The sequence below is a fragment of the Lepisosteus oculatus genome, chromosome 26 (genome assembly GCF_040954835.1).
Source record: "Lepisosteus oculatus isolate fLepOcu1 chromosome 26, fLepOcu1.hap2, whole genome shotgun sequence".
NCBI classification, from domain to species: Eukaryota; Metazoa; Chordata; class Actinopteri; order Semionotiformes; family Lepisosteidae; genus Lepisosteus; species Lepisosteus oculatus.
The window spans coordinates 7,864,393-7,890,864 of record NC_090721.1 but is presented as its reverse complement, the minus strand read 5'-3'; the positions used below and the strand labels follow the sequence as shown (position 1 = coordinate 7,890,864).

The window sequence follows — 26,472 nt, the reverse complement described above, 5'->3', positions numbered from 1 at the left end:
GAGTCTGCTGTTTGACCTGCTCTGCTGTTTTCCCAGGCGGTGTGGGCGGGCTGGGGCCATGCCTCAGAGAATCCCAAGCTCCCAGAGCTGCTGCACAAGAATGGCATTGCCTTCATGGGTAAGACAGATTGCCCCCGCCGCCCATCCCTCTCCCTCCCAGGAGAGGAAGTCCGTGTTTCTGCCCCCCATTGCGATACGTATGGCAAGTAATCTTCTACAGAAGAGACGGAGGAATAAAACATTTAAAGTGGCACACTGCAATGGCCCATGAAATAATAGGCAATGAACAGTGCTTTCACTGGGACATCTGATAATCTGAGTTGATACAGAGACGGTTTTTTAATGCATTTAGTGCTTTTTAGGCCCTCACTGCAGTCACGTGTTCCCTCTGCAGGTCCACCCAGCCAGGCCATGTGGGCGCTGGGAGATAAGATCGCCTCATCCATCGTAGCACAGACAGCGGGCATTCCCACGCTACCCTGGAGTGGGACTGGTAAGAGTTTGCTTTGTGTGTGCCTAGTGCTCTATGTCATGGGACAGAGCTCCTTCCACATGGAATCAATTTCAAATGAAGTGTTAAAAGAAGTATTTGAATATACAGTACTGTTGTATGATGGATCAGACTTTTTAAACAATCAAATCTGAGCCAGTGTCACAGCTGAAGGGCCTCTGTTCATATATTTCTGTTTGCAACTAGACAGTAACACTGCATACAAAAGACATGTGACAAACAGTTCACAAATTTCTATGCACTGGAATTGCATGCTACACCTTTATAGGACAGCAGATGGGGTGTTTACTGTGTGCTTACCTGGCTGAGCCTGCAGTGAGCGGTGTGCACACGTGTGCTCTCTGCAGGGCTGACAGTGGAATGGTCAGACAGTGACCAGAAGAAGAGGAACATCAAAGTGCCCCCTGAGCTGTATGAGCAGGGCTGCATCCATGACATGGAGGAGGGACTACAGGTAACCAAGGCCCACAGATGATTCAATATATTAACTGGGGAATGTCCACACAATTATAGATATCACTACTGCTTAACTGCATCTGTTAAGATAGGCTGAACAGAAATACTTTTGCTGTGTGGCTTCTGAATTCTTGACAGAAAGGCTTAAGGTTGGATACCAAGATAAACGCAAGGAGAAAATTTTCTCTTTTCTTTGTTCTTCCCACTTAAGTAATGCGTATTTTTTATAGATTTGTAGATTGCACATATCGTTTTCTCCTTTATGCCTGGATGTGATTAAGTAGCCTTGCTTGTGTTCAATTGTACATATTAAGGACCAGTGCAGTATGGGTATTTGGCTGACTCTTTACTGACCCCTGCAGGCTGCAGAGAAAGTGGGTTACCCTGTGATGGTGAAGGCCTCGGAAGGCGGGGGAGGAAAGGGCATCCGTAAAGTGAACAGCGCAGATGACTTCCCTAACCTCTTCAGACAGGTGAGTGTGTCCATTCGGACTGGATGTTGTTGTAGAGTGCATTGCCGTCCAAGCAGGTTGATCAGCTGTGTTTGCAGCTGCAAGTTAATGCCCTTTGTGCTGGTCGTCTCAGGTCCAGACAGAGGTGCCCGGCTCTCCTATCTTCGTGATGCGACTGGCGAAGCACGCGAGGCACCTGGAAGTCCAGATCCTGGCCGATCAGTATGGTAATGCCATCTCGCTCTTCGGCCGTGACTGTTCTGTGCAGCGGCGCCACCAGAAGATCATTGAGGAGGCCCCCGCCACTATCGCCACATGTGCTGTGTTCGAGAACATGGAGAAGGTAATGGACAGGGACCACCGCGCTGATTATGGATGATATTTAGGAGAGTGAACATGTGCAGAGGGCAGATGGAGTAGGGAAGGGGAGAGAGGGTGCTAGGCAAAAAATCCCTCAGGTTGTTAGTCCGTCCCTCGTCTGTTATCCAACTTACTCTTCCCCATCCTGTGTCAAGCTGGAAAACTGCTAATGTCACAGGATGAATGACAAGTATTAGAAATGCCTACGGGGACTATTAAAATGAGCCCACTGTCAGATATGTACTTTCCTGTTACAAGGGTCTTTTTAATTCAGTCATTTAAGTGCTATATCCTCAGTAGCTCCTGGTAAATTGCTGTTATTTTATTGATGAATCCTCTTATTTGCAGACTTCTGCTGCTGCTGGCACAAAGTTTAAGTAAGAAGGGTGATGCCTGCTGGTCAGGAGTGCTGGCGGTTGCTGTGGGTTTTAATTGGGCCCTGTCTTGGCAGTGTGCCGTGAAGCTGGCGAAGATGGTGGGCTACGTCAGCGCTGGCACAGTGGAGTACCTGTACAGCCAAGATGGCAGCTTCTACTTCCTGGAGCTCAATCCCCGGCTGCAGGTGGAGCACCCCTGCACGGAGATGGTGGCCGATGTCAACTTGCCCGCTGCACAGCTACAGGTGAGAGTGGGAGGACGCGGGCATCAGTGCAGACAAACATGGCTTCCCTGCAGGTAATGCCTCAGAGAGTTCACAATGGCCAAAGAAAGATCCCTACTCATGCAGCAACAGAGCTAGTTGGAAACCAATTATGCGAGCTGTGAACTCTCCGGATCTTACCTCCTCCTGAACCTTCTGTTGGCTTTTCAGGGCAGAAGTGATTCTTCTGTCCCGGGGCCTTGTCAGCTGATGCAGTAGCTGAGACCATGTGGTGTAACATGCACCCTGCTGTCTGCACTACAGCAAGCAACCCCAGCACGGCCTCACGGCTCGCTCTCCATCTCCACGGGTGAGCGCTGTGAGGGCTCAGTCGCTGTGGAAACCGGGGAGGAGGCTGCCTTTGCAGCTAGTTCCCCCCCCCCCCCCCCCCCCCACACTAAAGAAATGCAGAGTCACGTGACTGGGCAATGTAGGTCAGCTGTCAGAGGGCCTCTGTGGCAGTGTTTTACATAGGAGCGCAGACCCTACTCCACAGCACAAAGGTTGCCTTTCTCATTGACTTGCAGTCTACTGTAGATCAGCCAAGATTCCAGTTTTTCATTGTGTTAAATAAGAATGGCTGAGGGATTATACAGCAGGGTAATCTAGGGCATTTATTGAGTGCATGCCAATTGATAGATGTGACTATAGCTTGCGCTGCCTAATGTGCCCACATTCTCAGGATTCTGTGTCTAATTGAAGGAAAAGGGATAAGAAATTGCCCATACTAAGGATCAATGAATAAATAAATGAGTTTGGCACAAGGGCTTAAAGTTGAGATAAAACTAATAGTTCTAAAACTAATACAATTGTAATATATTTCTAGAAAATAAAGGTTTTTATACTCACTATAAGTAAGTCATGCCTTCATCGCCATCTACTGGACATGAGCAATACTGATACCGATTTTTCTCGGATCTAGGTTCGGGAATGCAGCCTAAATTTTGAATGTGTTATTAAAAAAATGTGTAACTTAAAAACGAAGTCCCAAATTAAATGCAAGTCAATGGGGGGGGGGGGGATGTCCTGGGTCCATTTCCAACCAGAGGATTGACTTTTTCTAATCTAAGATACTTCCATGGTGCTGTACTGAAAGTCATTTTGAAGCGAAGTGCCTGTTAAAGTCTGCCGGTGCCATGGGAGGACAGACCGGGGTTAGTGGTGGGTAGGAGTGGTGTGGGAAATGCTTGAGTCATGCTGCCGCTCTTACAGACACATCTGGACTGTGCAATTCTGTTCATGTCCTTTTACTCTCTGTGATCTTTTTAAATCCCAATGTTTTGAAGTATTTAAGTAACCTTAAAAATATTTTTGCTTTGCTCTACTTATGATTCTGTCTGATTGTTTTCCCACTGTTTTTCCCACAGTAGCTTACTTTGTTTTAGGGTTGTATAGATTTTTTTTCACTTTCCTGCAATAATAAGCAGCAGGGCTGGGCAGCTTGTTCCACACTGCCCTCTGGGTCGTGTTCCACTGTTCATTCAGTGTATTCTGTTTGCGCACCTAACAGCAACAAAGCATGTTAAACTGAGAATTAATTTGTCCTAAATTAGGAAATAGTATACAGTATTTGAACGAGACTTGTTAAGCCAAAACATGCAATTTAAATCACTAAATCAAGAACTACCTCTACTGTAGTTTTATTAGGTTTTATAGGGCATTCAAAAGAAGCTCATGTACCTAACATACTGTGTATTTCTGTATAAAGACTTCTTCCAGTGACTGGTGAGATCTGCCTCATAACATTCCAAATCAAATTCAGTTGCCTGCAGTAAAAGCATTGTTAGCTGCTTTAAAGAAAGGCTTAAACAGCAGACCTCGGTCTGCTCTTGGCTCTCCCCCCGTACAGATCGCCATGGGGATCCCCCTGCAAAGGATCAAGGACATCCGGATGCTGTATGGGCTGCAGCCATGGGGCGACTCGCCCATCGACTTCGAGGGCTTGTCCACGGCGCCCTCTCCGCGTGGCCATGTGATCGCCGCTCGCATCACCAGCGAGAACCCTGACGAGGTACGGTAATGCCTTGCATTTTTACACAAAGTGCTTTCGTTCCTGTGTGCATTGCAAACAGGGAGGAACCCACTTTTTCCACCATTGATATACTGGACCCATTTGGCTGGCAGCAGTTCAGTGCCAGCAGCCCCAGTTCACAACCAAAAAGGTGGAAAGGTGGGGAACTGGTTCACCATTTGAGTTAAAGGGGAACATTCAGAAGTCTTTATTGTGCAATCCCAGAGTTGAGCTGGGACACCCCTGTTGTGCTGCGGTGTGTATGTGTGTCACTGTCCCCCGGTAACTCTGGCTCGTCTGCCTGGCCTTGCAGGGGTTCAAGCCCAGCTCGGGCACCGTGCAGGAGCTGAATTTCCGCAGCAGCAAGAACGTCTGGGGGTATTTCAGCGTGGCGGCTGCCGGTGGGCTGCACGAATTTGCCGACTCGCAATTCGGTCACTGCTTCTCCTGGGGGGAAAACCGCGAGGAGGCTATCTCGTGAGTTCCCTGTCTCTCCCCCACTGACTGTCACTCTCTCTCTTCTGTGTATGTGTTTATCCACACTCCATTCCTTCTTCAAGGAAAGCCATTCCTTCTTCAAACTGATTTTTCTCAAGTTTTACAAACACCACCCTTTTCCTCTGCATAAAATCAATGTCATTGGCAGTTGTCGTAAGTTTTGATTCTTGCCTTTCAATAGTATACCCACTCTCTGTTTGCCCTCAGCTGCACAGAGTGCCCTTGCCCCTCAGTAACATAGTGTCTGTTTGTTGCCCCTCAGGAACATGGTGGTGGCCCTGAAGGAACTGTCTATCCGTGGGGATTTCAGGACCACGGTGGAGTACCTCATCAAACTGCTGGAAACGGAGAGCTTCCAGCACAACAGCATCGACACGGGCTGGCTGGACCGGCTCATCTCCGAGAAAGTGCAGGTAATGGAGTGCCTGTCCTGCCCGTCTTTGTCTACAGGCTTTCAGCTTCGTTTGCATCACGATTTTCCTCTTGTCTCAGTTGTGTTTGTAAGCGAGGGATTCTCCTCTGTGTTTATTAGGCAGAGCGACCGGACACCATGCTGGGTATAGTGTGCGGAGCCCTCCATGTTGCCGACATCAGTTTAAGGAACAGCGTCTCAAACTTCCTCCACTCGCTGGAAAGGTAGGGAGCCAGGGCAGGGTTGGCTGAAGGGCGGTCCTTTTTTTGCAAACAGCTACACAGCAAAGCCTTACTTGGCACCGGCCACATTGATCTGAGTTTCCCGTCTGTTTTCTCCCTAGGGGTCAGGTGCTGCCCGCTCACACTCTCCTCAACACTGTGGATGTGGAGCTCATTTACGAGGCCACCAAATACGCGCTGAAGGTAAAACACTGCCTTCTGGGTAACAGGCGGGTCAGGGCCTCCATATATATATCATGCTGACAATTATAAGTAACCACTTAGCATGAGTACATGCCAGCGTTGTATATAATAAGTGCCATCATCATTTCACATTACCAGTGTGAGAATTAAAAGCAATGCAATACAAGAGTTATTGCAGGATGCAGATGACAGCTGAGAAGTTACACTTACTGGCTGAACAGAAGAGTTTTGAGCAGGCTCTGAAAGGCAATCAGGGACAGAGGGGCTCTGAGTTCTGCGGAACAATCATTTCACAGTTGAAGGTAAGAGTGGCATGGGCTCTGGAAGTGACTTCCTGTCTGACAGAAGAAGAAGGAGGGAGACAGGGTGTGGCAAGAGATAAAGAGACTGAAGACCGGCAGGAGCATGGTGGTGCATGGAAGAGTAGTGACCAGGTGAATTCTGGGTGAGCTGGAGTGAGCAGATGGCACTGGCAGGGAGGGTGTCCAAGAGGGAGCCCTGGTAGTGTAGGGGCGAGAGTACCAGACCTGGTACAAAATACAGGTTTACTCTGTTCTCGATAACTAGTGCAAAGGTCAGTTTTGTACATTGTGAATAAGTTACATACAGTACAGCCCCAAGGCACTGTGTCTGTACTGTATGTAACACCTGTGCTGGCCATGGGAATAAGACTCTCCCCCTGTGCCCCTAGGTGACCCGTCAGTCTCCCAACTCCTATGTGGTGATCATGAATCACTCATGTGTGGAGGTGGACGTCCACCGGCTGAGCGATGGCGGCCTCCTGCTCTCCTACGATGGCAGCAGTTACACAACGTACATGAAGGAAGAGGTGGACAGGTAGTGGATACTGGGCACTGTAACTGCAAGCTCTTGCTCTTGCACTCTCACTGCACAATCAGAGTAAATAATTTGTCCCACATATGACTCCAGGGACAGGTTCCTGTGATGTTGGAAACTGCCGATATAAATTGGTTTAAATCAAGCCTGTGCTTTCTCTTGTTTGCACCCATACTCACACTGACGCTGTATTCTATCCCTGCCTTCTCTGTCATGTCCTCATCTCTGTCTCCCCCCGGCTGCCTGCCCAGGTATCGCATCACGATCGGGAACAAGACCTGCGTGTTCGAGAAGGAGAACGACCCCTCACTCCTGCGCTCCCCCTCCGCAGGGAAGCTGATCCAGTACACGGTGGAGGACGGGGGGCATGTCTTCGCAGGACAGTGCTACGCTGAGATAGAGGTGAGCCTTCTACTCCGTACGTTCTGTGCTGTGCTGGAGCGCTGGGAGTCAGTGGGGATTGAAGGGGAGGCATCCACCTTGCTGATGTCCCCCCGGAGTCAGGAAGAGGTCAGGGGGACGCTGTCTCACTTCTCCTGGGAACACTGATCCAGTTGCACTCTGCCGTTTGGGAGTCAGACAGTCAGGGACTGGGGGTTCTGAGTTCTGCAGGAGAGTCCTGGTCACAGTCAGTTAGTGACCTCAGATCAAGCCCATCCTGGTCCCAAGAAAGATCTGTTAAGCAAAACATGTGTGTCTGACATGACTGCATATCTTCGTGAAATTCTGAACCTTCCCATGTGCTTCACTGCGCTATGCTGTGACGCTGCCGCGGTACCGCAGTCGTTTAAAGGGCTTCAGCCAGCGGCCGCCCGGGGTGCTCACATCGCCTCTCCCTTCCCGGCAGGTGATGAAGATGGTGATGACCCTGACGGCGGCAGAGTCGGGCTGTATCCACTACGTGAAGCGCGCGGGGGCGGTGCTGGATCCCGGCTGCGTCATCGCGAAGCTGCAGCTGGACGACCCCAGCAGAGTCCAGCAGGTGAGTGCCGAGACAGCAGCAGCCTTGCACACCCGGAGACCAGCTGCGTCTGATTAGGAATGAGGCTGTTTTCCTTTTCGCAGGCCTGAGGGAACATGTTGAAAGCACAAATCGCATTGCAATAAATGCAAGCAAGAATTAGCAGTGGTAAAAGAAATGATATAGTGGTATATTTGAAAAATGAAATCTATTTGAAAACAGCTCTGTTTTATTTGGATACCGCATCCAGAACCTCCTGACATCTTGGGAAGAAAATAACTCATTAAGGTTTAAGCTGTTGGAGTAATCCCGCACAAGGTGCAGTGTAGTGCTGACGTGTGTGTATGTGTGTGTGCATCCAGGCGGAGCTGCACACTGGAGCACTACCCCAGATCGAGTCCCTGGCTCTGCGAGGAGAGAAGCTGCACCGGGTCTTCCACAGCACGCTGGACCACCTGGTCAACATCATGAATGGCTTCTGTCTTCCCGAGCCCTTCTTCAGTGCCAAGGTGATCCCCCCCATCCTCTCACCACCCCCCTGGTCACACGCTACAGACATAGGTCAGGCCCACTGTCACTTCACAGGCAGAGCACCCTGCACTCCCCGGTACACCTCGGTACACCTCGGTATGCCCTCGCCCCTCACTGGCCATGCCCTGCAGCAAGAGTGGTAGACCACAGTGAGGTGACCCGCTCTGTTGTTGCAGCTGAAGGAGTGGGTGGAGAGGCTAATGAAGACCCTGAGGGACCCATCCCTCCCACTGCTGGAGCTGCAGGACATCATGACCAGTGTCTCGGGCCGTATCCCCCCCGCTGTGGAGAAGGCCATCAAGAAAGAGATGGCACAGTACGCTAGCAACATCACCTCCGTGCTCTGCCAGTTCCCCAGCCAGCAGGTACTGCACATAGCAGGCACTGAAACTGTTAAAGCTAAGAAATCTACATGGTAATTTTGCACTTCATGGTGGTGGGAAATAACCTAGAATTAATTTCAATATATCAGGAGATGTAATAAATGGAGTAAAACATTAAAGACAGCCTTAAGAAAAAATTCTTAAGCAAAACATGGGTGTCATGTGCATGTTTGAGTGCATATGTTCATGTAAGTCTGGACCTTTGCTATTTTTCACTACGTTTTAACATTTTGTTTTTGTGGCATGTCAGTGCTTCTCTGTTTTCATTGCGCCTCACTGCGATATGCAGTGACGCCGCGGGACCAGATTGTTCTGAACAGCAGCTTTTGACAGTGAAGCCCCGTTCGGTGTCGAGTTCGGAGACAAGGGTCCTGCGCAGCCCGTGGTAGCCCCAGGTTAACACGTGCTCTCACGACTTGATCCGCGTGCTTTCAGATTGCCAACATCCTGGACAGCCACGCTGCCACACTGAACCGCAAATCCGAGAGAGAGGTCTTCTTCATGAACACGCAGAGCATCGTCCAGCTGGTGCAGAAGTGAGTAGCACGCCTGGCAGGACAAGACCTGGGGTGGAGGGTTCAGAATTGTGATTTTTTTTTATCAGCTTTATGAGCACTTTGATTGCTATCTGCCAGGATGGAATCCTTTGCCCCATCTGTCATTCCCCAGATTACAGACCCCTTCCTCAATGGCAGCATTTCTTTGGAAAGAAGAAGCAGGCGTACAGCACCAGGTTTTTAATTTGTGGTTTGAAGACACAGTGGTTTTGATTCCTCTGGGCCGTGCTTTTTGGAAAATTAACTGGAGTCTGTTTGGAGCATTTTTTTGTAGCTGAATAGAATCCTCTGTCTGTGGATCTGTTAGGAATTCAAGAAAGACTGCTGAAATAACCGCTTCTCTTCCAGTCCCTGGGCGTGCAGGACACTTGTAGTTATCCTTGTGGGTGTAATGACAGTGCTAAGACTCCGGCCCGTTCACCATGGTGGGATAACCACTGTGTCTGCGGCTCTGGCTGTTACTCTTGGTGGAAGTCTCTTGACTGTGCAATACACGCTGCAGTCTTCCTCAGTGAGGCACAGTTCATTGAGAGAGACATTTACACCGGTCAACCTGTCTCATTTTACCTCCGTCTTCCCATCTGAAGCAAAACACTTGACATGCATAAGTCTTTGGTTAACATTCATAAGAAATTTTGTATAATTTTTCACCACTAAACTTATGTCTATTTTATCTTGATAATAAAAAAACACAATGAAATCTTCAGACAGTATGTCACCAGTTCATAATGAAAGACTCCTCAAAGACATATTAAATATTTATTGACTTTGTAACATTAATATTGTGGCTATGCTTTATGACATTGGGCCTGTAGTTGATTGTCAGTTAGTTAAAAAAGACATAGCTGATTCACAAATTCCACTGGTTGTTTGTGAACATGTCTACATGACTGTGTCTCAAGCTGTCCCGAGCTCATTTCCTATTTGTCTCTCTGCCTCAAAGTTACCCCGAGCTCATCTCGGCTCGTCACCCTAAGCTCGTCTAAGCCCGTCTCGCTGCCCCAATTCTTCCTGTGCTCATCTCAGCTCGTCACCCTGAGCTCATCTCAGCCCCAATTCTTCCTGTGCTCATCTCAGCTCATCACTCTGAGCTCATCTCAGCTCATCTCTCTGCCCCAGTTCTTCCTGTGCTCATCTCAGCTCGTCACCCTGAGGTCATCTCAGCCCCAATTCTTCCTGTGTTCATCTCAGCTCGTCACCCTGAGCTCATCTTAGCCCGTCTCTCTGCCCAGGTACCGCAGCGGAATCCGCGGCCACATGAAGGCAGTGGTGATGGACCTGCTGCGCCAGTACCTCAGGGTGGAGGTGCAGTTCCAGAACGGTGAGACCCTGAGAGCAGTGTGCGTGTGTATCTCTGACCTCCGAACCACACAATCGCACACTCTCACACGTGTATGCACACACAGTATTAAACTTAAAATAAGGTCCAAAGAAATTAAAAATATATATACAGTACCTAAGATAAGATCACTTTATTGGCCATATACAATTTATTGTATAAGGAATTTGTGTTTTCGTATACCCCAACTTGCTCCATGAGACACACAGACAGGGAGAGAAGCTTGGGGTCAGAGCACAGAGTCACCCATTTATACGGTGCCCCTGGAGCAGTTGAGGTTAAGGGCCTTGCTCAGGGCCCCAACAGAGTAGGCTTCCTCTGCCAGCCGCGGGATACACACCGGCAACCTTCCAGCCACAGGCGCAGATCCTTAGCCACAGAGCCACCACACAGCCACATGCACACATTCACATGTATAATACATTCACATACATATGCATTCACACAGGTGCACAATTGCACTCTCATACATGCTCATGCACACATGCGCACACCCACATGTAGCAATTCATCCACAGTTAAAAAGCACACGCCAAGTACTTGGGTGTTTTTTGGTGTGTATTTTTTTTTTAAGTTGTTGTTCGTGTGGAAGTCTCCAGTAAGTAATAATTTCTCAGAAATTACATTCTTTATGGTTTTATTTTTTTAGGTATTATTTCAAATTTCTTTCCCATCTTGAAGCCTTTACCTGACCACACAGATGTACTGTCCACGGTGCCTTTTAGATGATTAGATTAATTTAGTCACCTCCTTGAACTTACTCAGACCTGCTGTGTAAATTGCCTTACTTTGTGTTTTGTTAAAAACTCACCTCCTACTGTCTGGTTGACAGTAATGGAGCAGTGGTATGCGTCTAATAATACAGTATACGTATGTGTTTACAAATGGCTCTGTGTGACGTGCACTGTGTGACCACATGAGGGCACTGTGTTTACAGTTTATGTCTCTTCTTAGCCCTGATTTTTCTTTACTCTGAATGTAATGTCCATGTTTTGCAGTGTTTCCCCTAAAAGAAGCATATCCTCTGGTTAAAAATAAATGACTTTAAACACATTTAATTTCATTACATTTTTTGTTAATTTGGCTCAAAGGTACTTCTGCCCCATTCATGGTGCTAAGTACAAATATTGTGGGTTTAAACAAAGCTAGTTCAGTGTGTGCAGCTCATTTGCTGAGACTCTTGTATGTGTGTGCCATGATTTTGCTCTTTACAGTTCTATGGTTTACTGCTGCTGCAGTTCTGTATTGTAGGGGCTGGTAAACTAAATCTGTCTGTCGATTACAGTGTTCTGTTTTTTCAATAAACAAATCAGAGACAGAATAATGCCCTGACTCTAGTCTGTGTGCCTGTTTTTGTTGTTCTATGTTTGTCACCTGGCTGTAGTTTGTGTGTCTGTATCTGTTGTTCTCTGTGTGTTGCATGTCTCCTGGTTGTAATTTGTGTGTCTGTATTTGTCATTCTCTGTGTGTTGCGTGTCTCCTGGTTGTAATTTGTGTGTCTGTATTTGTCATTCTCTGTGTGTTGCATGTGTCACCTGGATGTGTTAGCTAGAGCTCCTGCTGACGTGTTTAATTGTGTGTGTCTCCAGGACATTATGACAAGTGCGTTTTCATGCTGCGCGAGGAGAACAAGGGCGATATGGCCAACGTCCTCAACTACATCTTCTCCCACGCCCAAGTTACCAAGAAGAACCTGCTGGTCACCATGCTGATTGTGAGTGCTGGCCTGCCTTCAGGGTGGTCTCTCTCCCCTACCCTGCACCACCCACACCAAGCTCCTCTCAGTACCATGAACCTGCTCTCAGATCAGTCTGTTTTTCGCTTTCCGTCCATTGTAATTTAGAAGAGGGAGCATTATAGCATGTCGCCAGAAAACAGGAACAAGTAAAGGTTAATCCCGCACTGAAAAATAGAAAGGAGAAACACATCTCAGCTGCAGAGCCTTCTTCAGGTGAACCTCAGCCTGGAGTAAGGCTTTACGAGTTCCACTGCAGACGACTCACGCTACCGCTGATCCCAACTCGTGCATGCCCAGTAAAGATGCAAATATCTACTAAATAAAAAAAAGACATTAAACGCAACCGGGGCACTATCCAGGCCCCAGACCAGCTGCTGATTTGTCATGGAGCTGAACTGCAGACCCCTTCCTTCCTCATCACACGGTAACTCTGGGTTATTTTGAGAAATCATAATTGGGAAGTGATATTGAGCTGTGTACTGCTCTCTTTTTCCCTTCTCTTTCGCTTCTCCCAGCCTGCGATTGTAAGTAAGGGTCGGTGTGTGCGAATCTCATTACTGCGACACAAAGCTGTATTTCCTAGGAGGCTTGTGAGGGAGCCGCGCGGCCCGGGCCGACTGGTTTTTCGGCAGCAATCAGGCCCCGGTGATGGGGAGGGAGAGTGGCAGCTGCTCTCCTGCTCAGCCCTTCAATTTCCTTCACAGTCCAGCCACTCAAGTGTGTAATTACATGGGGGGCTTGTCGTGGAGGTGTGAGGCCTTTTCTGAGCAGAATTACCCCCCCTCCCCCCCCTCCCCCCCAGGCAGGTGAGGGTTTTGCTTTCAGCGGTCACAGCCCCCCCCCCACCCCCCCCACCCCAATCTCCCTAAACCACTGCCAAGGCATTTTCTGGACTCCTAATACTCAACAATTCTATTTTTCACGTTGCTTCGGCGCCTTTTGTCTCTGTAGTTTTTGGTCTGGTATTATCTGATGGTGCTTGGGTACCATTAGAAATCACCAGGAGTGGCGTGGATGAAGACGCACTTTATATTCTGTCCAGGAGCAACACATCATTGTCTCATGGGGTCTTTTAAAATCCTATTGTTAGAATCAGGCTGAATAGTAATAGGAGTGAAAGGTTAAAAGGTGGTTCTTAAAGGCTTAAAGGTGAGAAATTGCTATGAGCTTTGCTGTGGGTTGTAGTTAGGGTGCTCCCTGATGTTCAGGACAAACCTGGATAAATACAAGCTGAATTTCTAAAGATGGAGAAGAAATAAAACCTGGAAAACCATGAAACAAATACTCATTATCATTAACAAGTGTGATTGGCTATGTACAGGGGAAGAAAGTTAATAACATCTGGCAACTTCCCCCCCCCCCCTTCCTTCTGGCTTTGCCCACACTCTCATCTTTCTGTCTCATCTCTGCATCTCCCCCCCTGTCTCGCACCCGCCCGGCTCCTGCTCCCCCTCTCCCCAGGACCAGCTGTGCGGCCGAGACCCGACACTGACGGACGAGCTGATGTCCATCCTGACGGAGCTGACCCAGCTCAGTAAGACCACCAACGCCAAGGTGGCGCTTCGTGCCCGGCAGGTGAGTCAGGTTGCCCAGTGCTTACCCCACCACCCCCACCCCCACCTCACCTGCCAGCCTCCCTGTTCCCCAGTGGCCAGGAGTGGAAACACCCCCCACCCCCAGCTCCGCTGTCTACGGGCTCTCCAGGAATCTCCTTCGTGGAGTATTAATGCGATGAATAAAACAAGAAAGCCCCCCCTCCACACGTGTCTGCGTGGAGGTAGTAAATGGTCAGAACTGAAGTCCTGATGTTATTTAACCCACGGTAGACTGCGCAGTCACCAGCAAAGCTAATGATAGACCTAAGGCTCAGCCATCCTGTTGGAGGACCCCGGCTCACCGGGTCCTTTGAAGCCGTTCACTGACCCGCACTGGCGTCTGCCGGCAGGTGGGGGTGGGGGAGCACAGGGTACCATATTTTGTTTACAGCTGTTCCTTTCATCTGTCGCCGCCCCCCTGCCGCTCCATCAAAAGAATTCATTACAATTAACACATGGAGGCGCACAGGATGGTGGTGTGTGCGCCACCACGCAGGCCCGTGAGGAGAAGCCAGCTGTGCGCACGCGACACGAAAGGGAAGATATTTTCTGGAGCCTTTAAAAAAAAAAAATGCATTACTTTTGTGAAAAAAGGTTTAAAAGCATACAAATCCATTCTGCTGTGCATTAGTGATGTCTCCATTCTTCTGTCAGTAGGCAGACACATGAACAGAGGGGCAGGCAGTGCCAGCGTAGATGATCATGCTTCACAATGCGCGATAATTCATTTACCCAGCGATAAACTGTAAAGAACACACGCAGATGCTTAGTGGGTAGTGTTAATTGCAGTTAATTGATGTTGTAATGCATTAATTTCTAACTAACTGCTCTGTGTTTAATGAAACCTGACGTGAAATGAAAGTTTGACTACAATGTGACTCTGGTCCATTTGGTAATTAAATGGAGTGTCTTTGGAATAAAACTACTTCTACATCTTCTTCGTTCTGCTTTCTTCTTCATGTCCCCCTCTTGCTACTTCTCTTTCATCTTTTTTTTCTGAACAGTGACTCTCTAGAGTTTGCCTGCGGTTCAGTCCTCAGCCAGTGACAGACTAACACATGTGGCTTTCTCGAGTATACATTTTAATTTAGTTTTATAAAGCCCTTGTTGGATTGTGTTATACTGCCCTCTCGCGCCTTTACAAAGTCAGACCGAATGAGGGCGTCCTGTGTATTTTAAATAGAACAACAACTGCAGTCATCTTTAGTTCATATAGCAACTTTCGTGACCTCATATCAAGGTGCTTTAAAAAAAAAGCAGATATATTAAACATACAAACATACATGAATACACATTTTAATACAACAACTTCAACAGAATTAAAAGTGAGAGTGTTAAAATATAGGATTTACTCTAAAAGGGCCAGTTGATTTACAAGATCTGGACTGGGCTCTAGAGCGCATGAAGCACAGTCTCCCAGGGCCTTCTGGGTTCAGAGCCTAGATTTGTAAACGGATGGGAGGCCAGAGTCCACACAGCACAAATGACGTGATGCAGGTGTACACATGGGTCACGCTACACTGCGGTAGTCAGCGGCCAAACCTCTTAAGGCAAGCAGCAGTAGGTACGCTCCAGTGATCCCACCTCAAAGCAGATTGATTGCAGTATGTTAAGAGTTTGTTCCTCTTTAAACATTAAGCTTTATCCTTTTAAAATGCTTCTCCTGGATCACTTTAAAGGTATTTACTTAATTAGAATATGAAACTACCATATTGCCACAGTGATTTGTTTAACGTATCTAGAGATACAAATTTATGAAAAAGAAATAACTGGTGCATGTACAATATGTACCTATAGCATGTTGCCATGAGCTAATGTCACCCACTTCTCACACCTGCTCTGTCCCTCCAGGTGCTGATTGCCTCTCACCTGCCCTCTTACGAGCTGCGGCACAACCAGGTGGAGTCCATCTTCCTGTCCGCCATCGACATGTATGGCCACCAGTTTTGCATCGAAAACCTACAGGTAATGCCCCAGACATGCAGTGCGCTTTGCTCCAGCAAACACACACAATGTGGTGAGCTGTCACATCCCACATTGACGCACAGGGTTGTAAAAAATCAGGTGCTGCCCTGCCACTCTGTGATACAACACATTGCAATAGCCTGTGTAAATGCTCAGAGCAGCATTGCAACACAGAACACACCAGCATCCTAGACACAGCACAGTGCTCATGAGCATTATTGTGTTAAAAAAAACAGAAGTAAAGGCCTTGAAAGTATAACAAAATTTAAAGATTTTAACATGATGCATTATAATAAAGCAGAGACTGAAGCTCAGTGTTCACCCAGTGTTTCTTTGGTGTTTATTCTTTCCCATGCAGAAGCTGATCTTATCTGAGACATCCATCTTCGATGTGCTTCCAAACTTCTTCTACCACAGCAACCAGGTTGTCAGGATGGCCGCACTCGAGGTGAGAGATGGTGTTTTACACTGTGTCATTCCAAAAGGGGAGTCTTGCATTCAGCAGAGGCAGTTAATCTGGACATCCCGTTTTCCCTGGAGGTCTTTGCATGCTGATTGAACCCAGTTGATCCCAGAACTTCTTCATGTGTCCCTCTGGGATCCAGCACATTAAAGCAAATATGCCTACAACATATATAAAAAAAACTAGATAAAATTTGTCTTTGCATTTGGGGTATTTGTAATAACTGGACATAATAAAATCCAGCAAAAGCAGGCTGAGGTTGAAGGCATGGCCCTTACTCTCCAAGATGTCAGATGACCTCTCATTGGTAATATATCTAACCTTTGGCCATGGTGTTCTAGAATAGGGTTGTGTCTGGGATCTCTTTGGCTAAAATTGCATCGCCTTTATAACCAGTGTGTGACTTTCTGTGCAGTTGGTGATTGAGGTGCATCTGTTTCCTGCTCTCCAGGTATATGTACGCAGGGCTTACATCGCCTACGAGCTAAACAGTGTCCAGCACAGGCAGCTGAAAGACAGCACCTGCATCGTGGAGTTCCAGTTCATGCTGCCCACCTCCCACCCCAACAGGTACCCAGTCTGCCCGGTCCCACTAGGTTCTGCTAGAGTGGCATGGGGGGGGCTCAGTTGGAGAAACACAGCTAAAGGCATTGCCACCTCTCTGGCCACGGTAGTGCCCACTGTGCATGAAGAAAGCCAGTGTCTATGAGCCCTTGACTTGAGGGTCAGAATTCAGAAAATGTTTTGCGTTGCAGTAAGGTAGTACGTTTATTTTAAATTTTGCATTGATTGTTTTCAGTTTCATGCAAAACTCTGAATGCTCTGGAAGAGTATTTGGGTTTTTGGTGGGGTTTTGATTTGCAATATTTGGTTATTTTTCTTTACCCCAAAACAAAGTCCTGCGAACGCAGTGTGACAGCAGAGCACTTTAGAAGCATTGTGCTGCATCATGGCACAGCTATGCAACAAGAATGCTGGCTTTCTGAACTGACTTCAGCCCTGTTGACCACTTCCCGTCTTTCTGTTTTCCTGTGTTCTTTTTTCACCTTATATTCCCACCCCACCCCCACTTTCTCTTGCCCTTTCACCATCTCCTTACAACACACCTTTATCTACTGCACTGACAGTCGCAGCTTTTAAACTTCTCTCTTAGAAATATACAGGCTACTAGAGCATAAGTATTGAAAAAGACTAGCACTGATGCACTGCACCAGCAATCAGCCGGGTTCCCAAGAGAAATGTGTTAGCTAATGACCAACTTCAGCATGCTAGCAGCAATCCCAGCACATCACAGCCCGACACTGAGAAATATAATAGACTAGTGAAGGATCTGTCTCATTGGTCAATACCTATTCAAAATAGCCTCATTATAATTGCTGTTGTATTTATATAATCTCTTTTCTTACCTTGGATCCAAGTATGTGCCCCATGTTTGTTTATATTTTGCATTGTGTTCTTTCATTTCTCACTCGCTGTCCACTGTTGTCCCTGCGCAGTCTGACTCTGCTTTGATGTTGTTTCTGTTTATTTGTTGGTGCATTTGTTTTCTCGCATCAGTGTTTTTTAAACATTCAAGCCCCGGCTTGCAGGCAGAAAAAGCAATGGCCTGTCAACTAAAGCATGCATTTGCATGCACCTGGCTTAATCTATTCAAATCTCGGCTGAATGGCACCCTGTCTGGAAAAAAAAACCCAGCTTCCAAAGAAAACACTGAGAAAAGAAAGAGCAGTGCAGGAATATGATGTTAAACAGAGCCAGAGTGTTACTGTGATTGCATGTGATGAAGGATCTGTCATTGAAGAAGAGTGTGTGGCCAGCCACATAGTGCATGACGGAGCTTCTTCACTTCGGCAGAGTGAGCCATGTGATGGACAGTAGACCACAGCATACATTACAGTGGACAATGGTTAAACATGTGGAAGCCTAAGGCAGTTGTATTCACTTCATTATCAGTCTATCTGCATTTTGCAATCATGTGATTCATTGATAAATTGTAGAACTACAATTACTAAGTAGTTGGAGAACAGCGGGTTTATACCATTAGCTTTTTTTTTAATTCTCCTGCTAAGAATGTCCTCGAACTTGGAATGATTTTTTTTTCATTCCATTAAAAGCTGTGAGCTCTGCTGCAATCATATACTGACTGGCATTAAAAACGCAGCAGATGATACTGGTTCCAGTACTCATTTGATGTGTTCCCAATACTTCTCAATATGCAATCAAATCTAATCCAGTAACTGGCAAACTGGCAAATTTAACCAAGGCAAATTGGTTTTACTCATCCTCTTTTTTTCAGAAACAGAGCAAAAAAACAGCCTAAAACAAAACATCAAAAATATCCTAAAAAGTGGGTTGTACCAGATGTATAAGGTTGATTGCCAACATAAACGGTACTGTATACAATTGCCGACAGGAAGATAGAATGCATGTGCAGTATATATTCTCTGAGTAAAGGTAGAGCTGACCATCACAGGTAGGTTGGCCACACACCTCTTCAGAGCCTAACTGTATCCAGCTACAAAACAGTTGCCTGCCACTAACCAAACAGTAATTAATGTTGTTTGATTACAGAGGGAACATCCCCACTCTCAACAGGTATAGTACAAATTCTTTCTACTGCAATTTAGTAGGGCCATAGGCAGTGGGGGGGACATTACCTCTAAAAAGTAATCCATTCAAGCTACATGTTACTTGTATGAGGAATACTTTTTTAAAACAAATAAGATTTTTTAGCAAATTGCTTCAAGATGTAATGTATTATTATTTTACAGTAGTGATAGCTGTGTGTACTTCATAGATCTCTGTAATGATGACTTTTTAACATGATATTCAAAAATTTAAAAAATGTAATCCCTTACATGGTTTCTGTAGCTTGTAAATGTCACAGGTTACTTTTTATAGGTAACTTTCCACTGCGTTTACCATAGATAATTGCCAAGATTCAATATTAATTCAGCAACATAGTCAAACCTGCATGGAAGATGCCTTTCAGAAACAGATAAGCAGACTGTGGCTCTCGCTGTTAACTTTGAGTTTTGTTGATGTTATTGATTTCTTGCTACATTACAATGAATGCTTGGTATCAGTGGGCTATTCTTTTATTCTATTAGTTTTTTTTTGCTTCCCATATCTCAAATGAAATAAATAGCCTTTGCATCTCCCCCAGTGTCCAATAGGTTGCCAAATCTCATAAAACAAGACACAAGCATTTGTGCTCAGAGCTATCTATCCTGAGGCCACGCGTGGTTCTGTAGTTGACCATTTCTTTAATAAATAATAATAATTAATGTTATTGTTTATAATGTTGTTGAGTGTACGTACCCCAATCTACACAGTACGCAGAATATGTGTTTTTTTCAGAGGCAAGAGGCCTCTAATTAATTTGTTATGAAGTGCCCTCAGCGAAAAAACCTGAACCACCATCTCACATCAGTAGAAAGGAGGTTAGCAAGATGATAGGCACCAGGAAACTGGAAACAGGGCTGGGCTAGGCTGTGGTGTCTTGTCTAGAGCCTCCTCAAGCACTGCCTGTCATTTTGCAGCAGTGGCACAGTATAGGACCGCTCCCCCCGGGTGTTCAGAGACTCCCTAGCCTGAGCCCTGAGAGTCTTCAGTGCCGGATTTGACTGTGCTGCTGATCAGGGTTTCCTTTAGTCTAAAACATAGCAGTCCCTAATGGAACTACAGCCTAGTGAACAGTGATCTCGCACTGTACTATTGTAACTGCTCATAGCAATAGCATGGCTTCCAACAGCACACTGGTTCAATGCTCTGATGAGATGTGTGTGTATTTGCCTCTCTGTATGTTTTCATTTGCTATAGTTTTCCAGTGACAAAATACTGCAGCAACATTTTAAGCTCTTTTATGAAAGGTTACTATCAATAAATCTATTAGATTAACGTATTTACAGAATGTTCGTATTCGCATGTGTCCCTCTTTAGACGGCTGCATCATGAGCTCCTGTATCAGGCCTAGTGTTGAGCTCTGTAGTCAGTAGCTCTGTTGGAGTGAGTCAGTGGATACGAGCTGCTGGCTTAAGCAGTGTGAGAGCTGCCACCAGTCATGATGCCTTTGAAGGTGTGGGGGATTCAGCAGTGAGTCCGACAGCGCTGAGGAGCGAAGGTGCTCTTGGAAGTCCCCTGGGTCTCACTCATTTGTTATTTTAATCCCTGTGACGCTGTCTCCTTGGGCACCACCAATTGCAGCTCAAATTGTGTTGCAGCGGGGATTTCTGTTGAAATGCATCTACAAGCATGCCGCAGCATGTGAGCAGCTTTGCTGCGACACAACTGCCACGCCCAGAGGGGCAGGGCATTGCCTCCTCCAGCAGCAGGCAGGTTAGGGTAGTTCATCTGTGCTCATTTTGTGTGAACAGAGCGTCTCCTGCAGCCTTTGTACTGTCACTACATTGCAAACCTCTCTCTAGAGACATGTCTGGGGTCAAGGAGAACTGGAGACCTTCCAGCTACCAAAGTGCCTGTACACATGGGGGTAGCTACTAATGAATAGTTATTCGTTAAGGCAGACAGAAAATACTTTGATATAGAAGTGATATGTGTGTCTAAAGAGATTCTGAGGTGATAAAGGAGTTACAGGGATGCAAAGCTTAGTGTATTAAAAAAAAAACAGCAACAACAGTGAACCAATCATTTCTGATTAAGTGGAATTTGTGTCCTGAAACATACAGAAGTCCTGTGGGGTTGTTCACCTTTGAGAAGGGCAATGACGGGAGGTCTCTCCCAGCTGACAATGCAGGAGACAGTGGAAGAAAACAAATTGTGGCTTAATAACAAAAACCTGTCAAATACATCTACAGTCATGTCTTCAGTTGAGACGTTGCTTGTTGTGTAAAGGTATAGAAAGGACCGGAGTGGCTTCTCTTTCAATTGGAAACTGTTGTTATTGGATGTGACTTGTAGCTCAGGGGGAGTCTCGGAGCAATTGCCCCTCTGGGGAGACTCCTGTAACTCCAGCAGGGCAGGGTGAGAGGGTGTTGGGGTAGGCTGGCAGAGATGGGGGTGGTTAGTACTGTCTGTGGCTCGATCTGCAAGGCTCTAACAAGCTCTCCGTGTTGCGACCCCAGAATGTCCTTCTCTTCCAATCTCAACCACTACGGCATGCTCCACGTGGCCAGCGTGAGCGATGTGCTGCTGGACACTTCCTTCACTCCTCCTTGCCAGCGCATGGGTGCCATGGTCTCTTTCCGCTCCTTCCAGGACTTCATGAGGTGAGCCATACTGCCCGGGCAGACCTAGCTCCTTTTCTGTGCTAAAGCACATTTCACTCTTTCAGCCAAGGAGGGCAGCCTCTACAAGCTGGTGTAAGAACAACTTCCACTTGTACAAGAGCAGTTCATTCCCCAGAGCCTTCTGGGGAATGTGGTTCAGGCAGAAATCTTCGTCGTGCCTGAGCCTTCTGCCATCTTCCACACTATACGATGCAATGCCATCGGAAGACACTCTGGGCTAGAGCTGATAACTACAGAGTAATGCCTACAGCTGCAGAGATGGAATTGTTACTCAAAACTGCATTCCAAAAGACAAGTTCTCAATCTAGACTTAAAGAATGGAAGAACAAAGAACACCCTTAACATCAACTGGTTTCAAAGCCATATGAATATTTGTAGATATCCTTTGCTTGGCTCAAGCTTTAATATGTATTGCATAAGAACAGAGGGAAAGATTATTAACAGACGGGAGGAGACAATTCAATCAGGTTTAGCTCATTTGGTTGCTGGTAGACCTGAGCATCCCCTCCTGTTGCTTCTCGAAAGAAACCAGAGTATCTGCTTTGACAGCATGTCTGGGGAGCTGAAGCTCCTGTGGCATTTTGAGAGCTGCCCACCCCGTGGAAAAAGAAAATCACCAGATAAAAAAAACAACAAAGCAATGTTTAAGAGTGGTATGCAGACACTGTTTAATATCATAATTTCATTTTGAAAGCCGTCCTGTGGTCTTCTTGGATTTAAATGTGTTAAACGTGTTGTCCATGCTGTGCTGTTCTGTCTCATTCAGGAACATTAATGATGTAATGAGCTGCTTCTCTGACTCCCCGCCTCCCAGCCCCACTTTCCCCGAGGGGGGTCACCCTGCTCTGTATGGAGAGGAGGACAGTAAGGTGAGGTGACACATGTAACCACCTGTAACACCTTTCATAGAAAAAAAGTGCTTAACACCTAAGACATAAGAGGGGACCTATTCCACCTAGCACTGCCTGCACAGAAGATCAGGTGGAAGAAGTGACACATTTCTATACCATCTGAGCTAAGGGGCAGCTATGCCAGATTGTGTAAACCCATATTGAAATTAGTCCAGGACTCTGGCCATGAGATCTTTAATGATTTCGTCTTAACAATAGCACTGCCTAGATCCCAGATCATCATCCTACAGTTGGTCATTGGATTACAAATTGTGATCTAGAAGGGAGAGCATCACTTACTGCTTCCAAAGTGCCATTTATAGCAGCATCCTGATGTTTATCAGTGGACTCCCATTCCAGTACTAATAAGGCACAGTGGTGTTAAGGTATTGAGATCTGGTAAAATCAGGGTACAATGTGTAAAGGCTGCTGTGAAGAAAAGCAAATCCCTTCATAATGTCCCATCTTTTTGTAACACATTTAACAAAATTCCACTACATTCAGCAGAGTATTCTTGGAGCCAGATCCCCAGGTGAACAGCATGTTTGTCTTACAAATACCTATATCAAGAGCTGTTCACATGATCTCATTTTAACACCAATGTTTTATTACCCCATGTGCAAATATTGACATCAATCTGTTTTCACTTAATATTGCACCAGTGTATTTCCACAGCAGCCTGGAATTAAGACCAATGGATTTGTTTGGTACTTTTCAACCAAACTGAATTGTATTGTGTTGTGTATGTATTGAGTATTCATAATACTCTAGAAGTATAAATTCTTGTGCTTCTGATATATACAGCATCTTAGTACTAAAAGAACTGTACGTATTTTTACTTTTGCTTTTTAAAGTGAATAATATAGTGTTTAAGAGCCAAAGTAGGCTTAGAAGACCGAGGACAGTTAACATTTTTCTAATGCATACCAGTTGATCGCAGGATGCTTGCATCTGTGCAGGCTGGAAACTGGACCTCTTGCAGAAATTTCACTTGATGGAAAGTAAAAAGAATGTAAATGCATTCCTGCATTAAGTTGCTCCTAACAAATGTGTTTGAAACAAAGAAGTAGATTACAGAACAAACATGGTGATAGCAGGTGGATGAGTAAGTGATGAGTGAAACTGTGGGACTGGGGGGCTTGGCAGGAGGGCGCTGAGGGTCTCTCCCCCCATCCTGCCCGACTTTCCAGCCCGCACCCTGCCATTTGGCTTCATTTAAATGCATTTCCCTACTGGCTTGTTACAGCGGTAATATCGGAACACTGGCATTATCCCTCGTTTGTTTGAAATTGCAGAGCGTGCGGGACGAGCCCATTCACATCCTGAATGTGGCCATCAAGACCGACGGCGACATCGACGACGACGGGCTGGCCGCCATGTTCAGAGATTTCACTCAGTCCAAGGTGAGCACTGCTCTCCTGCTGCTGGGTCCGTTCAAGCGGCACGAGAGAGGCGTGGTTTGCCGGAGAAGCAGGTGAATGATTGCTTGATCCCCAGGTGCGCCTTGAGGTGGTCGCAGGGAGCCAGAGGCAGCCTGCCTCACAGTGGCCATTGCTGTGGCATGCTGGGCAACTGCGAACTTGCACGGCCACCTCATGCCCCCACGCGATTCGGACTCGGTTGCTGGCACTGCAGGGGCTCCTTTTGCCAACAGTGGGCGGTGGCGGAACATGCATGTTTAGGTGAAAAGGTGTGCATTGTAGTCAGCCCCTCCTGAGTCATTGTAGCGGGAGGCAGACAACTGGTGATTCTGTGTTGGGAGGATAAAATAACTGCAGATGTGTGGGGGGTTTAAAACAGAAGAATCACTGCTTAGTCACCATTAGTGATTAATCACCATTTTGCAGGTAAAATGAAGGGAAATTGTTCTAGTTGCAAGGATTGCAAGGGAATTATTCATATCTTTTCATGTTTTTAGTTTTTTTTTTGTTGTTGGTCCCATTCAAATTACAGAAATCTGTTTTTAATTGAGAATAAATATTGCCTGATTGCTCCATTGGAGTGGCCTGACAACTAAAAGGAAAATCGATGCATGAGCTCCCTTCAATCACCCACGGTCAACACCTCAGCTCAGTTCGAATAGCTGCTCAGCGTAGGTCTGGTATGAGGACAAGGAGGCAGGGAGAGCGATGATTTCTCTCGGATGCAGCTCGGAAACTGTCTGCTTTGCACAGGAATATGGTAGGCTCCACACTAAGAGGATTACTGATTTCAGAAAGGTAGCCGTCACTTAATTGCAGGCTTACCGCCCCATAGAAAAGCGGAGCAATCAGACTGAAGTCATTTCCCAGCCCATAACATGCTGAAGAGACCACATTTGCCGGAGTCTGTATTTACTCTCTAGATATGCTTGCATTTATTTCTGTCCAACGTGCATGTCATTTTTTATCAGAGTAGTGGGGTTTTAAAATGGTTTACATGTTCCTTCCTTTTAATCTCCTTCAGCAGTGAAAAGGTGCCTTCATCTTGTATTATTGAAACACTGTGATCTTCTCTCCTTCTGTGGAACCTGTTACTCATGGTTCATTTTTGACTCCTGAATTTGTTTGTAAGAAATAGTGGAACCAGAATCCTTTATTTTTAATATAACCTTGTGCATTTGGCTAATTCAGACACACTTTATGAATAGTGGTTTTCTTTAAAGATGCACTATTTCGTTGTCTACAGCAGGTTGCACCCTGGCTATTAATCTAAATGCAAAAATATATATTTACTTCAAATTCAGACCTCGGGGGTCGTAATCCTATTTGTCTTTCTTCTTTTTAAATCAAAATAAAAAGAGTTAAAAGCATCCAAAGAAAAAATAAAACCTGCAAAAAAAAACAAAACATAATAACTGGAAAGCTACTCAGTAGGCTAAATTCCCAGCACAGAGTAAGAGTACAGTACATAGAGGCACAGCAACAAAGATGAATACTGTGCTGAGACACAGACAAGGCCAAATGGCCTTTTAGCCCAGTGTGTTCTTTGCAAAATTAGGATCATATCACTCCCAACAATTCCCCCAACAAGTCTGAAGCAGTTTGAGTAAATAGAGTTGCTCCAGGTAACTGATGACCTAATCTGACCATAATAACCCGAACCACGCTGCTTGATTTCCCTGCTGTTGATAACACAATGAGAGCAGCACGGAGTCGCCCATCATTATCTGACACTTGTAATCTGATTCGTCTCAGCTGAGGCGGGAGCTGCTGTCGTGGGAGAGCTGAGAGAGCCTGCTGCTTTGTGTTTGAATGTGTGTCTGTCTGTTGGCATGAGGGGGGTGAGGGCGAAGTGTCTGGCTCACACCTGTACGCCCCTGTCCGATCACGGCTGGCTCAGGGTGCAACTCGAATGAGCAGCACCTGTCCTGGCCTCCAATCTGCTGGACGCAACAGCTTTACTGTATCTTTTGACTTGCTGTAGTAACAGTACAGAAAAAATGCATGGCGGAAAAGCAAGCTTTTTGAAAGCGCAACCGATTGATTTAACTTCCCTTGGGAGCAAGGGTTTTTTTCCTATGAAAAATGTAGATAAAGTGAAACATATTTTTTTTATATCATGCAGTATGATTGTATGTATTTGCAGGACTGGTGTATAAGGTAAACAGTTTGTTTCAAGTTGGGATATTTCCACCATCAGAGGGGGGCGCTAAAGTCTGATTCCTCGAGCATCAACAGTGCATGTTGTGAAGCACAAGTACCATGGGGCTGCTCTGTCCAGTCAGTTGTGCCATCTCCCCATCTGTGAATGGTGTGTTAATTAATGTCTTTCTTTTTCTCCAGAAATCGCTGCTGTTTGAACATGGAATCCGTAGGCTGACATTCCTGGTGGCTCAGAAGGTGACTATGACATGCATGCCCTAGGCCTTCAAATGCATTCAAAATCAGAATAAACAACACATTTTTTGCTTGTTATCCTTGTGCGGATTACCACTGAATTATTGATCTGAACTGTAATTTTAAAGTAAAACAATATTTAAATGTTCAAATTTTGCTTGATTTTGTTCTGTAATTTGCAGTAATTTCGCTACTCATAGCTAGATGTGCTCTGTCTCCTGTCTTTCTCCTCCGTCTCTTCTGTGCTGAAAGGATTTCAGGAAACAGGTGAACTGCGAGGTGGATCAGAGATTCCATGTGAGTATAACAAGAGGGCAGCTGCCTCATGGTGCCAGTGTCTGCACAGTTCAACTATAAAAGTCCCTTGCCTATAGTGCGTTT

General features: G+C 46.1%; 1 protein-coding gene across 8 annotated transcripts in view; it reads left to right on the top strand.

The window, feature by feature from the left end:
* acaca (acetyl-CoA carboxylase alpha) overlaps positions 1–26,472 on the top strand; it is an 82,236-nt gene that overhangs the window by 10,482 nt on the left and 45,282 nt on the right. For 6 of the 8 annotated variants that reach the window (XM_069184353.1, XM_015367377.2, XM_006640894.3 and 3 more), the window contains 29 exons: positions 37–118; positions 395–493; positions 859–965; positions 1,330–1,440; positions 1,553–1,762; positions 2,231–2,401; positions 4,269–4,430; positions 4,744–4,907; positions 5,191–5,341; positions 5,461–5,564; positions 5,684–5,765; positions 6,457–6,602; positions 6,854–7,004; positions 7,450–7,584; positions 7,926–8,072; positions 8,271–8,459; positions 8,913–9,013; positions 10,267–10,355; positions 11,963–12,087; positions 13,573–13,686; positions 15,558–15,671; positions 16,030–16,119; positions 16,586–16,704; positions 18,706–18,729; positions 21,219–21,362; positions 22,150–22,252; positions 23,569–23,676; positions 26,038–26,094; positions 26,344–26,388. In XM_069184353.1, the coding sequence (XP_069040454.1) occupies positions 37–118; positions 395–493; positions 859–965; positions 1,330–1,440; positions 1,553–1,762; positions 2,231–2,401; positions 4,269–4,430; positions 4,744–4,907; positions 5,191–5,341; positions 5,461–5,564; positions 5,684–5,765; positions 6,457–6,602; positions 6,854–7,004; positions 7,450–7,584; positions 7,926–8,072; positions 8,271–8,459; positions 8,913–9,013; positions 10,267–10,355; positions 11,963–12,087; positions 13,573–13,686; positions 15,558–15,671; positions 16,030–16,119; positions 16,586–16,704; positions 18,706–18,729; positions 21,219–21,362; positions 22,150–22,252; positions 23,569–23,676; positions 26,038–26,094; positions 26,344–26,388 (3,444 nt within the window). The remainder of the gene's footprint in view (positions 1–36; positions 119–394; positions 494–858; positions 966–1,329; positions 1,441–1,552; positions 1,763–2,230; positions 2,402–4,268; positions 4,431–4,743; positions 4,908–5,190; positions 5,342–5,460; positions 5,565–5,683; positions 5,766–6,456; positions 6,603–6,853; positions 7,005–7,449; positions 7,585–7,925; positions 8,073–8,270; positions 8,460–8,912; positions 9,014–10,266; positions 10,356–11,962; positions 12,088–13,572; positions 13,687–15,557; positions 15,672–16,029; positions 16,120–16,585; positions 16,705–18,705; positions 18,730–21,218; positions 21,363–22,149; positions 22,253–23,568; positions 23,677–26,037; positions 26,095–26,343; positions 26,389–26,472) is intronic. The other 2 variants (XM_015367374.2, XM_015367373.2) reach the window with 1 other exon arrangement.